The sequence below is a fragment of the Thermobia domestica genome, chromosome 17 (genome assembly GCF_964235325.1).
Source record: "Thermobia domestica chromosome 17, izTheDome1.hap1.1, whole genome shotgun sequence".
NCBI classification, from domain to species: Eukaryota; Metazoa; Arthropoda; class Insecta; order Zygentoma; family Lepismatidae; genus Thermobia; species Thermobia domestica.
In genome coordinates, this window is record NC_137470.1 from 134,429,061 (window position 1) to 134,445,447 (window position 16,387).

At 36.7% G+C, this 16,387-nt stretch overlaps 1 protein-coding gene across 1 annotated transcript in view; it reads left to right on the plus strand.

Moving 5' to 3' along the window:
* The window catches only part of LOC145674190 (condensin-2 complex subunit G2-like), a 101,498-nt gene that overhangs the window by 64,390 nt on the left and 20,721 nt on the right, over positions 1-16,387 (plus strand). Inside the window, exon 8 of the mRNA XM_081744022.1 lies at positions 9,076-9,260. Coding sequence (XP_081600148.1) covers positions 9,076-9,260 — 185 coding nt within the window. The remainder of the gene's footprint in view (positions 1-9,075; positions 9,261-16,387) is intronic.

Genomic DNA, 16,387 nt, shown 5'->3' on the forward strand with positions numbered 1-16,387 from the left:
AAATGACTTCTCACGAAAGAGGGTAATAATATCCCGGGTAAATTGTACCCTATAGCTAAACTCGCTTGAACTACACAGTAAATTTCTCCTAAAGAGGGTAATAATTGACCAGGAAAAAATGACTTCTCACGAAAGAGGGTAATAATATCCCGGGCAAATAGTACCCTCTTGCTAAACTCTATAGAATTACAGTATACATTTCTCCTAAGAAGGGTAATAAATAACCAGGAAAAAATGACTTCTCACGAAAGAGGGTAATAATATCCCGGGCAAATTGTACCCTATAGCTAAACTCGGTTGAACTACACAGTAAATTTCTCCTAAAGAGGGTAATAATTCACCAGGAAAAAATGACCTCACGAAAGAGGGTAATAATTTCCCGGGCAAATTGTACCCTATAGCTAAACTCGGTTGAACTACACAGTAAATTTCTCCTAAAGAGGGTAATAATTGACCAGGAAAAAATGACTTCTCACGAAAGAGGGTAATAATTTCCCCGGCAAATTGTACCCTATAGCTAAACTCGCTTCAACTACACAGTAAATTTCTCCTAAAGAGGGTAATAAATGACCAGGAAAAAATGACTTCTCACGAAAGAGGGTAATAATATCCCGGGCAAATTGTACCCTATAGCTAAGCTCGCTTGAAATACACAGTAAATTTCTCCTAAAGAGGGTAGTAATTGGCCAGGAAAAAATGACTTCTCACGAAAGAGGGTAATAATATCCTGGGCAAATTGTACCCTATAGCTAAACTCGGTTGAACTACACAGTAAATTTCTCCTAAAGAGGGTAATAATTGACCAGGAAAAAATGACTTCTCACGAAAGAGGGTAAAAATATCCCGGGCAAATTGTACCCTATAGCTAAACTCGTTTGAACTACACAGTAAATTTCTCCTAAAGAGGGTAATAATTGACCAGGAAAAAGTGACTTCTCACGAAAGAGGGTAATAATTTCCCGGGCAAATTGTACCCTATAGCTAAGCTCGCTTGAACTACACAGTAAATTTCTCCTAAAGAGGGTAATAATTGACCAGGAAAAAATGACTTCTCACGAAAGAGGGTAATAATATCCCGGGCAAATAGTACCCTCTTGCTAAACTCTATAGAATTACAGTATACATTTCTCCTAAGAAGGGTAATAATTGACCAGGAAAATATGTCTTCTCACGAAAGAGGGTAATAATATCTCGGGCAAATTGTACCCTATAACTAAACTCGCTTGAACTACACAGTAAATTTCTCCTAAAGAGGGTAGTAATTGGCCAGGAAAAAATGACTTCTCACCAAAAAGGGTAATAATATCCCGGGCAAATAGTACCCTCTTGCTAAACTCTATAGAATTACAGTATACATTTCTCCTAAGAAGGGTAATAATTGACCAAGAAAAAATGACTTCTCACGAAAAAGGGTAATAATATCCCGGGCAAATTGTACCCTATAGGTAAACTCGCTTGAACTACACAGTAAATTTCTCCTAAAGAGGGTAATAATTGACCAGGAAAAAGTGACTTCTCACGAAAGAGGGTAATAATATCCCGGGCAAATAGTACCCTATAGCTAAGCTCGCTTGAACTACACAGTAAATTTCTCCTAAAGAGGGTAATAATTGACCAGGAAAAAATGACTTCTCACGAAAGAGGGTAATAATATCCCGGGCAAATAGTACCCTCTTGCTTAACTCTATAGAATTACAGTATACATTTCTCCTAAGAAGGGTAATAATTGACCAGGAAAATATGTCTTCTCACGAAAGATGGTAATAATATCCCGGGCAAATTGTACCCTATAGCTAAACTCGCTTGAACTACACAGTAAATTTCTCCTAAAGAGGGTAGTAATTGACCAGGAAAAAATGACTTCTCACCAAAGAGGGTAATAATATCCCGGGCAAATTGTACCCTATAGCTAAACTCGTTTGAAGTACACAGTAAATTTCTCCTAAAGAGGGTAATAATTGACCAGGAAAAAATGACTTCTCACGAAAGAGGGTAATTACATCCCGGGCAAATAGTACCCTATAGCTAAACTCGCTTGAACTACACAGTAAATTTCTCCTAAAGAGGGTAATAATTGACCAGGAAAAAATGACTTCTCACGAAAGAGGGTAATAATATCCCGCGCAAATTGTACCCTATAGCTAAACTCTATGGAATTACAGTATACATTTCTCCTTAGAAGGGTAATAATTGACCAGGAAAAAATGACTTCTCACGAAAGAGGGTAATAATATCCCGGGCAAAAAGTACCCTCTTTCTAAACTATTGAATTACACTGTACATTTCTCGTAAGAAGGGTAATAATTGAATAGGAAAAAATGACTTCTCACGACAGAGGGTAATAATTTCCCGGGCAAATTGTACTCTATAGCTAAACTCGCTTGAACTACACAGTAAATTTCTCTTAAAGAGGGTAATTATTGACCAGCAAAAAATGACTTCACAGGAAAAATGGTAATATCTCGGGCAAATAGTAACCTTTTGGTGAACTCTATAGTTTTACACTATACATTTCTTCTAAAGATGGTAATAATTGACCAGGAACAAATGACTTCTCACGAAATAGGGTAATAATATCCCGGGCAAATAGTTCCTCCTATCTAAACTCTGTTCAACTACATAGCATACTACATTTTTCCAAAGGTTGGTAATAATTAAGCAAAAAATGACTTAGCAAGAAGGGGTTAATGATAATTATTATTTTTATGTATTCTTTATTTTAGGCATATGCTGGGACTAATGAGGATTTTTTTTTTCAAATTTTTATTTGGGCCTAGATGTGGTTCTTCCAGTTTTGTCGATGTTAATCTTATTATTTTAACTTCCGATAATTTTTCCTTTCCTTCAAATCATGGGTCAGTCATTTCCTATTTCTTCCTATTCCTCACTTCCTTTCTATCTTTCCTTTATATCAGTGTGAAGAAGGCAGTTTCTTCGCAAGGTGTGTCCAATCCAGTTCGCATTTTTAGGAAGGAAGGTGCCTAGATGTGTCTTCTTCTATCCTATCCCTTTCAAAACTTGGTCATCTGTTGTTCTCTCGTCCATTTTATCTGCTCAATCTTCCTCCAACACCACTTTTCGAAGCTCCTTAAATATTTCTTCTCTAACTTCCGTGATGTCCAAGTCTCTGAGCCATACAGTCCAATTCTCCATATATATAGCACTTGACCAACTTCTTTTTAAATCCAATATTGAGCCTTCTAGTTAAGATTGATCTTTTCTTTTTGAATGCTTCTTTGGCTATGGCAATTCTTGACCTGAGTTCTTTGGTGCAGTAAGTGTCTCTCGTCAAAATACTTCCCAGATGCTTGAAATTGTCTACCTCCTCAAGTTCTCCTTGTTCTACACTGATCCGTAAGCCGTGTTTCCACGGGATTTTCTCATGACTTTCGACTTTTCGATGTTAATTTCCATTCCATACAATTTTCCAGTGTCAACTATTTTGTCAATCTTCTCCTGTATTCCTCCTTTGGTGTTAGCTATTATCACCGTATCATCTGCATACCTGATCTTGTGAATGATCGTCCTCCAATCTTGAAATCTCTAATTCCCATTAATGCTTCTTTCTTTAAACTCTATGTAAATATTCAATAATTGGGGCGACAAACTACATCCTTGTGTGACCCCTCTTTCAATCTTCATACTGTTTCTTTCTCTTTCATTCAAGCGCAGCTTCATTCGTTGTCGTGTGTACAGGTTTTGAATGAGTCGTCGATTTCTCCAGTTGACTGCGCTTTCTTTAAGTATTTTCAGAAGCTTTCAGGCAGTCGAAGAATCACAAACAAACTTCTTTCTTTACATCAAGCATTCTTTGGGGTAACAATATCCCTGATAAATTGTACCGCCTAGCTGAATTTCATTAAGCTGTTTATATTAGTTCTATATATATGTGTGTGTAAATTTTGAAAAGGCTTCACAAAATAAGTTGTAATAATATTCCTTGAAAATTTTACACCTTGGTAAATTTAATCAAACTGTGTAGTAAATGACTCTAGAATTAGGTAGATTTTGACCAAAAAATGAAATCTCAGGAAATAGCTGTAAAAATTTCACTAAAAGTTAAGTATATTTTTCGAAGTGAGAGTAAATATTGACAAAGGGAAATGACTTCACAATATAAGAGGTTACTATACCTGGTGCAAATTGTACATCAAATAGATTCTAAATAAGTAGTTTGTAAATTTTTGTGAAGGTGCGGTATATAACAAAAGATTATACTTAACATTAAAAAGTTTTTCCTTTCCCATGAAAATTGTACTGTAGATCTTAATTTGATTAAGATATCTATAAAGTACATTGTTTTGAATTCGTATACTTTTTTTCTTGTAATTTCTTCCCACGAGGTGTGTTATAGCAATGCAAAAAGTATACCATCTCAACGTGCCATTGTAAGAAGTTAATGCATTTCTAAATGTGTGTGTGAAAGTTGATTGTGTATTAATTTATGTTGTTGTCTGTACCACATAACTACGAGGGTGGGCTGATAAGTTCTCGGCCCGACCCAGAAGGACTTGAACTGCAGGCATGAAAGTTTGAGGCTTTTCCAACATAGTCCCTCGAAGGTCAAAACACTTGGCACTTCGATTCTGCAACTTTTCCAACCCCTCAAAAAAATAAAATAAAATAAAAATAAAACAAGATTTCTCAAGTTCTGCAAAAAACTGTTCCACAGCTGTAATCACCCCTTCATCACTGTGAAATTTCTGTCCTTTCACTGCTCTTTTGAGTTTCGAAAAGAGATAATAATCAGAAGAAGCAAGATCTGGCGAGTAAGGTGGGTGGTCAATGCACTGAAACCCTAGGTCCCTCAGAATATCCATTGTTCAGCTAGCCTTGTGGACGGAAGCTTTGTCCTGCAAAAACAAAACACCTCGTTTCAACTTTCAGGGGTATTTTCTTTAATAGCGCCCTTTACCTTAGCCAGCAGACTGCAGTAATAATCTGCAGTTATGATTTGGCCCATTGGAAGGTAGTCTGAGAGCAAAACATCATCCTTATCCCAGAATATTGAGGCAAGCACGTTTCCTGCGGACTTTTGTGCTTTTGAAAATTATCGGCCTTGGAGATCCTGAGTGGCGCCACTCGCATGACTCCTCTTCGGCTTTCGTATCAAAGTGATGAAACCACATTTCATCCTGGGTCACAAGCTGATTCAAAAAATCGTCCTTCGAGTTTCCAAATGCCGTAAAATCACATGCCGCAACTAGCACGGGATATTATTACAACCTTTCGTCAGAAGTAATTTTTTACTAGTCAATTATTACCCTCCTTAGGTGAAATTTACTGCTTAGTTCAATGGAGTTTAGCTATAAAGTATAATTTGATTTAGATTTTATTACCCCCTTTAGTGCGAAGTCATTTTTTCCTGGTCAATTATTACCCTCTTTAGGAGAAATTTACTGTGTAGTTCAAACGAGTTTAGCTATAGGGTACAATTTGCCCGGAAAATTATTACCCTCTTTCGTGAAACGTAATTTTTTCCTGGTCAATTATTACCCTTCTTAGGAGAAATGTATACTGTAATTCTATAGAGTTTAGCAAGAGGGTACTATTTGCCCGGGATATTATTACCCTCTTTCGTGAGTAGTCATTTTTTCCTGGTCAATTATTACCCTCTTTAGGAGAAATTTACTGTGTAGTTCAAGCGAGTTTAGCTATAGGGTACAATTTGCCCGGGATATTATTACCCTCTTTCGTGAGAAGTCATTTTTTCCTGGTCAATTATTACCCTTCTTAGGAGAAATGTATACTGTAATTCTATAGAGATTAGCAAGAGGGTACTATTTGCCCGGGATATTATTACCCTCTTTCGTGAGTAGTCATTTTTTCCTGGTCAATTATTACCCTTCTTAGGAGAAATGTATACTGTAATTCTATAGAGTTTAGCAAGAGGGTACTATTTGCCCGGGAAATTATTACCCTCTTTCGTGAGAAGTCATTTTTTCCTGGTCAATTATTACCCTCTTTAGGAGAAATTTACTGTGTAGTTCAAGCGAGTTTAGCTATAGGGTACAATTTGCCCGGGATATTATTACCCTCTTTCGTGAGAAGTCATTTTTTCCTGGTCAATTATTACCCTTCTTAGGAGAAATGTATACTGTAATTCTATAGAGTTTAGCAAGAGGGTACTATTTGCCCGGGATATTATTACCCTCTTTCGTGAGAAGTCATTTTTTCCTGGTCAATTATTACCCTTCTTAGGAGAAATGTATACTGTAATTAAATAGAATTTAGCAAGAGGGTACTATTTGCCCGGGATATTATTACCCTCTTTTGTGAGAAGTCATTTTTTCCTGGTCAATTATTACTCTCTTTAGGAGAAATTTACTGTGTAGTTCAAGCGAGTTTAGCTATAGGGTACAATTTGCCCGGGAAATTATTACCCTCTTTCGTGAGAAGTCATTTTTTCCTGGTCAATTATTACCCTCTTTAGGAGAAATTTACTGTGTAGTTCAAGCGAGTTTAGGTATAGGGTACATATTGCCCGGGATATTATTACCCTCTTTCGTGAGAAGTCATATTTTCCTGGTCAATTATTACCCTCTTTAGGAGAAATTTACTGTGTAGTTCAAACGAGTTTAGCTATAGGGTACAATTTGCCCGGGAAATTATTACCCTCCTTCGTGAGAAGTCATTTTTTCCTGGTCAATTATTACCCTCTTTAGGAGAAATTTACTGTGTAGTTCAAGCGAGTTTAGCTATAGGGTACAATTTGCCCGGGAAATTATTACCCTCTTTCGTGAGAAGTCATTTTTTCCTGGTCAATTATTACCCTTCTAAGGAGAAATGTATACTGTAATTCTGTAGAGTTTGGCAAGAGGGTACTATTTGCCCGGGATATTATTACCCTCTTTCGTGAGAAGTCATTTTTTCCTGGTCAATTATTACCCTCTTTAAGAGAAATTTACTGTGTAGTTCAACCGAGTTTAGCTATAGGGTACAATTTGCCCGGGATATTATTACCCTCTTTCGTGAGAAGTCATTTTTTCCTGGTCAATTATTACCCTCTTTAGGAGAAATTTACTGTGTAGTTCAAGCGAGTTTAGCTATAGGGTACAATTTGCCCGGGAAATTATTACCCTCTTTCGTGAGAAGTCATTTTTTCCTGGTCAATTATTACCCTCTTTAGGAGAAATTTACTGTGTAGTTCAAGTGAGTTTAGCTATAGGGTACAATTTGCCCGGGATATTATTACCATCTTTCGTGAGAAGTCATTTTTTCCTGGTCAATTATTACCCTTCTTAGGAGAAATGTATACTGTAATTCTATAGAGTTTAGCAAGAGGGTACTATTTGCCCGGGATATTATTACCCTTTTTCGTGAGAAGTCATTTTTTCCTGGTCAATTATTACCCTCTTTAGGAGAAATTTACTGTGTAGTTCAAGCGATTTTAGCTTTAGGGTACAATTTGCCCGGGAAATTATTACCCTCTTTCGTGAGAAGTCATGTTTTCCTGGTCAATTATTACCCTCTTTAGGAGAAATTTACTGTGTAGTTCAAGCGAGTTTAGCTATAGGGTACAATTTGCCCGGGATATTATTACCCTTATTCGTGAGAAGTCCTTTTTTCCTGGTCAATTATTACCCTTCTTAGGAGAAATGTATACTGTAATTCTATAGAGTTTAGCAAGAGAGTACTATTTGCCCGGGATATTATTACCCTCTTTCGTGAGAAGTCATTTTTTCCTGGTCAATTATTATCCTCTTTAGGAGAAATTTACTGTGTAGTTCAAGCGAGTTTAGCTATAGGGTACAATTTGCCCGGGAAATTATTACCCTCTTTCGTGAGAAGTCATTTTTTCCTGGTCAATTATTACCCTCTTTAGGAGAAATTTACTGTTTAGTTCAAGCGAGTTTAGGTATAGGGTACAATTTGCCCGGGATATTATTACCCTCTTTCGTGAGAAGTCATTTTTTCCCGGTCAATTTTTACCCACCTTTCAACAATATATTTGATTGACATGTAGGGTAATATTTTCACGATAATATTTGAACCCTTTTGTTGACGTCAAATTTTCCCGGGCAAATTTTACCCTCTAGGGTAATAATTTGCTAGGGTAAAAATTGCCCGTTGCACCGGCACTAGCGGTTCAGATGAGGAGAAAAGGCAGATGCCGGCTTATTACCACCTGGCGGTAAAATTGCGGCATTTGAGTAATCTCGTAACGGTACCGCCGCGTTAAGCCTCCATCGGCTTGCCAAATTTTCGACGGCAGGCCTCCGCGGTTCGCTGCATATCCGACTACGTCTTGCAAATGGGAAGTTTAATCAAAGTGACATAATAAAATACCATTTCGAAGTACTTAATCTCTCGAGAGCAGTTGAGGTTTTTCTAAAAAGACGTGTACAACTACGTCTAACAGAGCAAGGAATCAACATAACGTCTAAGTGGCACGAATCGCGCTATGAGAATCTTCGTCGTCCTCCCCTGCTTACTTATTTTGGAGCAAAAGACTTCGTCGTTTCACAATAAACTTACATGCTAATGTTGCAGGTTTTTCGCTGCGGACTGTACAACAACTTTTTTTTTCATTATCACTTGTAGGTTTTGTTCTTTTCCATTTGAAAGTTCTGATAGTATTATCGTTATGCCCTATATTTCTAAATCAAAATACCTAATCTATATAGACTATTAATGTGACTATGTTTGTGATTTTATACCTCTTGAACCATCCGACCGATCTCCATTGCGACAGATCTCGATCCAATTTGCCACATAGATGAGGTTCAGGCCTGGAATGATCTTCATCATTTCACTTTGACGGAGCAACTTAAGGGAGGAGACATATTTAAAAATGGTCGAAAATGACCCATATTAGTGTCGAATCAATGTTTCCGGGATTGCTGAGATGAACAGTGACATTTCCGATGCTGTTTGAAACCAAATTTATCCCTTTTTGTCCAAAATGAAAGGTATTCTTCCCGTACGGAGAATAGATATTCTGCTAGTTATTTATAATGTATTTTTTTAATGTTTGTGACTTATTATTATCTCTGATGTAACATGTCAATTGTATCATTGAACGTTTGATACTGATTTCTTAAAAGTAAGAGGTGTTTTACGTTTATTTTTTAGGATCACGAATTGAGTTCATTTTACCTGTCCTGGATTTTACTTTGGAGTTGTGTGATATTCTTGAGGTGGATGCGGTTCAGAGATACGGCTTTGGAATTCATTATGCTTTAGTAATTCCTCTTGTGGATGCAACACTTGCTGCAATATGTCGAGTAGTCGAACGATACAGAAATTTGACACCCGTGGTAAGTTCTTTTATAGCTATCACTTAAAAAATGTCCTAGAACTATTCTATCAGACCTTGTTTCTATAAACAACACATTGCGGAGAGCCAGTGTGAAAGAACGCTGGTACTCCCAAGTTATGTATACGAGTTGGTATAATTATAACTAATTAATAGGCTTCGGATTTTTAGGTCCCAAAAAAATTCAAATTAGGATTTTGAAAAGTGCATTTTAGGATTTTATAGATTTTTAAAAACACGGTTTAGGATTTTTAGCGTTATATTACTGAAAACGGAATATGACTACACTTTAAACACTTTGTTAGCTATTTCATACTTAAATGGTAACCTTAATTTAGTAAGCTTTATGCTAACCAGTCTTCTGCGTAATAAAAATAATAAAACTCTTCTTACCTTGGACTTTTTTGATAGTTGAGATATAGTTTAACATATGTATGGCCTCTCGTACTATAGTAGTAGCAGTAGTAGTAGTAGTAGTAGTTTTTGTCAGTTTTCTTATATTTGAAATTTTATACACCACAAATATCACTTCACTTTTCTAACGATACACTGAGGAATTACGAATGTTCAAATATTGTTTTTCCGGCACTTTTCATGTTTTCTATGGCTCAAAAAGTGGTCACTTCACTCTCTGTAATGGCACTGAACAACAAAATATTTGGCAAGATTTTCTGTTGTGAACTTTTTCCTGTCGTCTAACAAAATTCTGTTGAATGCAGAAAAACTGCATTCCACATCACACGATGTAAGAGGCGCATACTTCATACTGGCTAATTCCTCGGGATTCCATAGCAAATTTTCTTGGACATTGTCTCCACGAAGAATTTGGCCCACTAGTTGTATCTGTGTGAAATCAGGACTGCGTTTCAAAACCGCCTCCAACTTGTCCGCAATTTTTGTTCCAACATCCCCAGGTACTTTTTTTCTCTTTCAGTTCTTGAAGAATTTGAAGAGCACCTGTTAGTAGAAGAGACTTCTTCTCCAATTCAGTGATGGCTTGAGGCAGATGAGAAAAGTTGGCTTTAATGTAACTTAGCTGTTGTACAGCAAACAGTGACTTCAGTGCTTTTTTTTTTTTTTTTTTTTTTTTTTTTTGCAGACGTGATTGAAGCAGCTTCAATCTCGTCGAGCGAATCGATGACCTGAACAATGCTTTCAAAATTATCTGCTTAGTACAGTGCTGCTGAGAGCCACGTTCCCCAACGGGACACAACGGGCTGTGGTGGCACTGGTTTGTTTGGAAGCATATCCTTGAAGGTAGCCACTGTTAGGAGCTTTCAAGAAAACCTTCCTTACAGATGAAATTATGTCGTTGACGATTGACTACGTGTTTGAAAGTATTTTTCAAGTTAAAAATAACTACAAAGAATCATTTAGGACGTTATAGGTTCTAAAAGCTAATTTAGGATTTTTTAGGTCCTAACCCCCCAATTAGGACATTTTAGGTCCTATAAAACTAATATAGTTCTACTTATAGCAACTTGAAATGTAAAGAAAACACGAATATTTTGCATTCACTGTACATGAATAAAATAGGTTCGAACCTAAAAATCCGGAGCCTACTAATTAATATTCAAAATTGTAAATAAATGTCGGTAGAGCAAAGACTAAGGTTTCTAATTTCCAAAATACACATTAAGAGTGAATAGTCCAGCATTCAAACTAAAGTAACTCTGATGGAGTTTAATTTTGAAAGATCTCATCAGCTGAACAAAATGAATAGAAATTTTATTTTGATCTCAGGGTCTTTTCCTGTGGTTTTACTTCTTGAAATTCTACACCTAACATGCCACATACAAACTATCAGAACTAATAATGGCAAAGTTACTGACTACTAATATCTCCACATCTTCCGTTGCCTCAAAAGTAAGCAACATATTGAAATTTATTTATCACATACTTTCGTATCTCCTTAGGGTGGACAGATGAGTAATCCAACTCCATTTGATAGAATTTTAATCATTCACTAATAAAATATATACACACAGCACAGGCACTGATAACACCAAAATAATATTTCCAAAAAAAAAAAAAAATAAGGATTTTATTTATTGATTCCGGAATTATATTTTAAATTCATTTTTGAGTTTGTGCACCATTTCATCTTGAGTAATATCTTGTTCTTCCCGCGTAGCTCTTAACATAGAAGGCTCCCACGTTCAAATCCACCATCCGACCTGCTTCTTCCCAATAGCAAGCCAAACTTGTAGCCTCTCCATTATAGATCACTTAACACATGCTTAACTATTTTGATTATGACTGCTGAGATATACAGCTTGACGAAACTATTATATTCGAAATAAATATTACATGTTCTTGCTGAACCAGGATACTAATTAACTAAGTTTAATTCCACTAGAGATTTTTAAAAAATATCACTTTGTAGCATTGTTAACAAAAAAAAATGTACAGGGTGTTTCAAAACAACACCGGCAACGTTTGGGAGGTGATTCCTAACACCAAGATAAGATAAAAAGTATAGGCCAACCTGGGTGCGCAAATGCTTCCTTTCGGAGATATAGGCTGCCGAAAACATGGAAAAATGAACTTTGAAGGTCCATAGCTCTAAAACTATAGGACCTACTGTAGTCGGGTGAAGACTTCATCTAGGAACTAGTATGTGCCCTATCCAAATATCCAAATTTGAGAATTCTGCGATACTTCCGAAACAATTTTTACAGAGGTAGTTGGTGAGTACTTTATATTATATGCCAGTAGCCAAACCCAATCTATAAAAATTGTTGTGTAGGTACCATAGAATTCTGAAACATGTGTTTTTTGGATAGGGCACATATTACATCCTAAGTGAAGTCTTGACCCGACTACGGTAAGTCCCATACTTTTGGAATTATGGACATTTAAACTTCATTTTTTTTGTTTTCGTCAGCCTATAACACCCAAAGGAAGCATTTGTGCACCCAGGTTGGTCTATACTTTTTGTCTTATCTTGGTGTCAGGAATCACCTCCCAAACGTTGTCGGAGTTGTTTCAAAACACCCTGTATATCTATTTCACTCACTTAAATATCTTGTAGTAATTATTTACTTTTTTCTGTTACTATATACTAACAGAATATATGTGGTACTTTAATATATCTTTCTGTTTACTTGTGAGTTTCGTAGAGCTACATTTACATTTCGGTTTAGTGTTCAGTTCTCTCACTGGCAAACTGCTTTATCAGAAGTTTCACACATAAGTACGTGTCACATATCTGTTGACGTAGAACACATTTTAACTACAGAATATTATAGTTTTTTTTTTTTTAACTATAAGCTACTACTGTATATTGTTCTCCTATCTCAGATTACCAACTACTTGGTAACATGGTAACACCGGGTATATGAGTTATTAAACACACTTGAACTAAAGTTGAATCCCTTTTAACACCAAGTTTTTGTCCAGTGTGCCACAAGTAAAAATATAATTCCTTTTTAACACGATGATGATGTTCATTCTTAAAGAACTAAAAGTCGAATTCTCTCTTCTGCACCCCTGTAGTATATTTAACAACACTCAAAACTAACAAAACACCGTTCTTATGCCGGAGTGAGGAGATGTAAGGAGCCACCAACCTTGGTGGCAGTATGTCTGAAAACTACACTTTTCAAATTATTTTCGTAATTACTGATATTAATTTTCATTGTCACAGTAATTCAAATTGACAACCTTACACACAAAACTTCACGCTTTCTATCCACATCTAATTTTGTTATAACTGCTTAACTAGAAGTATCTTGATTTTGAGGTTAATTTATTTTGGTCCTAACTCTGGAAACAAGCATTAGCAGAAATCTTGCTCCTTCCACCTGCACTCTGTCAGTCATTCACCCTCTGACGGCCAAAATTTCAACTATGGTACCTTGTGCACTATATAGCGCAAAGTCTGTGAATGAATGTTTCAACATATATCACAATAATTCATGGAATTAAAATGGATTGTTATATGCATACTACTAACATATAACATAGACGACCAACAGTGATTAGTAGAATTATTCGGACACTGTAGTGCTTAAACAAAAGATGGTATTTATTTAAAAGAAAAAGCAAATGTAAATAATGTTATCATTTTCTGACAACCAACAAACACAAGCACTTTTACACTTCGAAAATAAAATAACATAACAATCAACATAAAGTAGTGAAATCAAAACAAACAGAATACGATTTCGGGTGTTGCAAAATTTATTCGGATAGTAGAACAGAAATAACATTTATCAAGAGGAAAAAAAACACTCAATATCTCGTAGGCAGTCCTTTTTGCTTAAGAACTGCGCGTAGTCTATTTGGCATACTATTCACAAGTTTGCGAGTGTATGCAACAGTAATCTTGGCCCATTCTTGACGAAGCACGTCCTTCAGATGCGCCTTTGAGGTTATGGATGTTTTCCAAACTTGTTTCTCTAGTTTGTCCCACAAATGTTCAATGGGGTTCATATCTGGGGACTGTGGAGGGGGATGGAGTACCTTTGAGCAATTGCATAGTGACCACAGTTGTACAACATGAGCTGTGTATTTCGGGTCGTTGTCTTGGTAGAATTTGAATGTGTCTAATATCCCCATTTTTCAGCGCTCTTCTTTAAATTGTCTTTGAGAATTTGCAGGTTTGTCCATTGACTGTTCTACGAACACCAGCTTACCTACCCCAGAGGCTGACATGCAGCCCCATACCATTACGCTTCCTCCTCCGTATTTCACTGACGACTGTAGATTTTGTTCCTCCAGCTCTGTATTGGGTCTTCTCCACATCATTCCCTTCCCATCCGAACTGAAGATATTGAATTTGCTTTCATCAGAAAAAATCAAGTGGTTCCACCAGTCGGCACCCATATACCGATATTCTTTCGCAAAAGCTAGTCTTTTTCTCCGGTTTGTTTTGTTGATATGAGGCTTTCTGCGTGCTACGCGGCCATGAAAATCAGCTCTCCTCAGCACCCTTCTAATTGTGTCGGGACTCAGGTCGATCCCCATTTCTTCTTCTACCTCGGCAGCGGTTTTGGAGCACTTACTCGTGGATTCTTTTTCACTTTCCAGACTATTGCGGCTTCCTGTCTCTCCGAAAATGTCCTTGGACGTCCCATGTTAGAGAAGAAATTAACTCTATCTTCAACTTTTATCGCTTGATAATATCACATACTGTACTTTTTTCATTTTCAGTATCTCTGCAATTTTTCTGCAACCTTTTTCTTTTTCATGATGAAAAATTGCTAATTGTCGCTGTTGAAATGTCGTATTCATTCTTTTCGACCCGTTCTTCGTGTTGACAATGACTTGTATCTTACTCCCACGCTAGCGGCTGCAGTACCTAACACAACCCTCAACACCAGCACAACCTTTCATAATACTCACATCATTCTCATAGATGTCGTACTGTCCGAATAATTTTGCTGGAAGAAAATTGAGCATGGCTTTCATTGCGATTACTTTTATCCGTACTGTTGACAGCAACTAAGTGCTTCATTGTAATTTTTAAGTATGTGTGTACAGCTCCTTTTTCTTATGTATTGTGTACAAAATATGTTTTCATTTCGAAGTCACAGCCAGTTACATGTATTTTATTGGAACTGTCCAAATAATTCTGCTAGTCACTGTATATGCATAAAATTTACGGCCCGAGCCCGTGCAGAGCTCTAGCACAAGTCCACTTTTTGGCAAGTTCCGGAAAGCAAACAGCCGACACGAGTTTAGCATGGCTGTGAATCATAACAGCACAATGTTCCACTGTCGCCGCATGGAGACGCAAGTGTCAAGAAATATTAATGTGGTTAAAGTGGAACAAAGTATGATCGAAGATTTTAAGGCTGTTTTTTCCAACTGGAAGAAAAATGGAAAGTGACATTTTATAGAATAATAGAATGCACATTAAAAACTATAACTGCAAGGAAGTCATCAAGCGGCTTACTTACAGAAATATTCATGATAACAGGAAAAGCAAAAGTTGATGACAAAAACTTGGGGAGAGCATATAGAGCTGAAATTCCCTGAAAACTCCTAAAACCAAGGATATTGAAAAATGCCTGTCCTCAATTTTACAAGCAGAGCAACTTTACTGTCAAAGAGTTCTGGACCGGTATGGTAAAGATCAGACTCCCAGTGCTGAGGAATCAGGAAGTGAAGTGTAGGACTCTGATTATATAAAGGAAAGATATGAGTAAACTAAATGTGTTGTTTGCCTTATTACATTATTGTGAAAATAGACTGGGTTTATGCACAGTGACTATTTGTTGTTTGATTTCCAGACATTATTGCTTAAACATCAGTATATTCCTTTTCCACATCAGGGTTATAGTATCTAAAACCAATATGAGAGACTAATGAGTGCCATAATAACACAAGTCCAGTATCTTCATTATTTTATTATCGACAAATTACTTGTAATACTTGTTATTTTAATACTTAGTGATATTTGTTACACTGTTCAACATTTTTCACTTTTTATTTTCTACAGAAACGAAAGTAACCGTTATTTATTGGTTTTTGGCCACAGAACGAGAAAATAGCACTTAAAATTCTCTCCTGGCTCAGGTTTCTGAGTAACTTAGCGTTTCATATTTTGCATATAACGCTATGGGACATTGTAAGTACATGATTTGAAATTATTGTTTTACACAGTACAAAGTATCGTTCTTGAAAAGTATTTGCTGCATATTTGACTTGGCAACGTTGCACGTTATCAACAGCTAGTGCGAGCGTCTCATGAGTCACGTGAGGTAATGACTGCAAGTTGCAACAGCTCCAGTTAATTTCTCTAATCATATTCGTGGCGTGCTTCAAGCAGTAATTTGGCAGACTGTTTGTGTTACTGGTGAACCAGCAGTTTGAAAGTAGTGAGTGAGGACATTATCATATTGTTTTCATTGTGGAGTGTCAGTGATTCAAGGAAAGGGCAGCAATGTCCCGCATTTGTAAAAATTTGGTGGAAAGTATGCTACATTTGTGTGGGCGTGATTTGTGGTTGCAGGAAGCGGTCATTGACTGCTGCAGTGCGAAGAGCATATTTACTATACTTTTGATGTCGTGTTGGAGACCAGGATAAATCATGGGCTCCCCACGTTTGTTGTACGAGTTGTTCATCTATTCTTAATAGCTGGATGCATGGGAAGAACGTTTCCATGCGCTTTGCTGTGC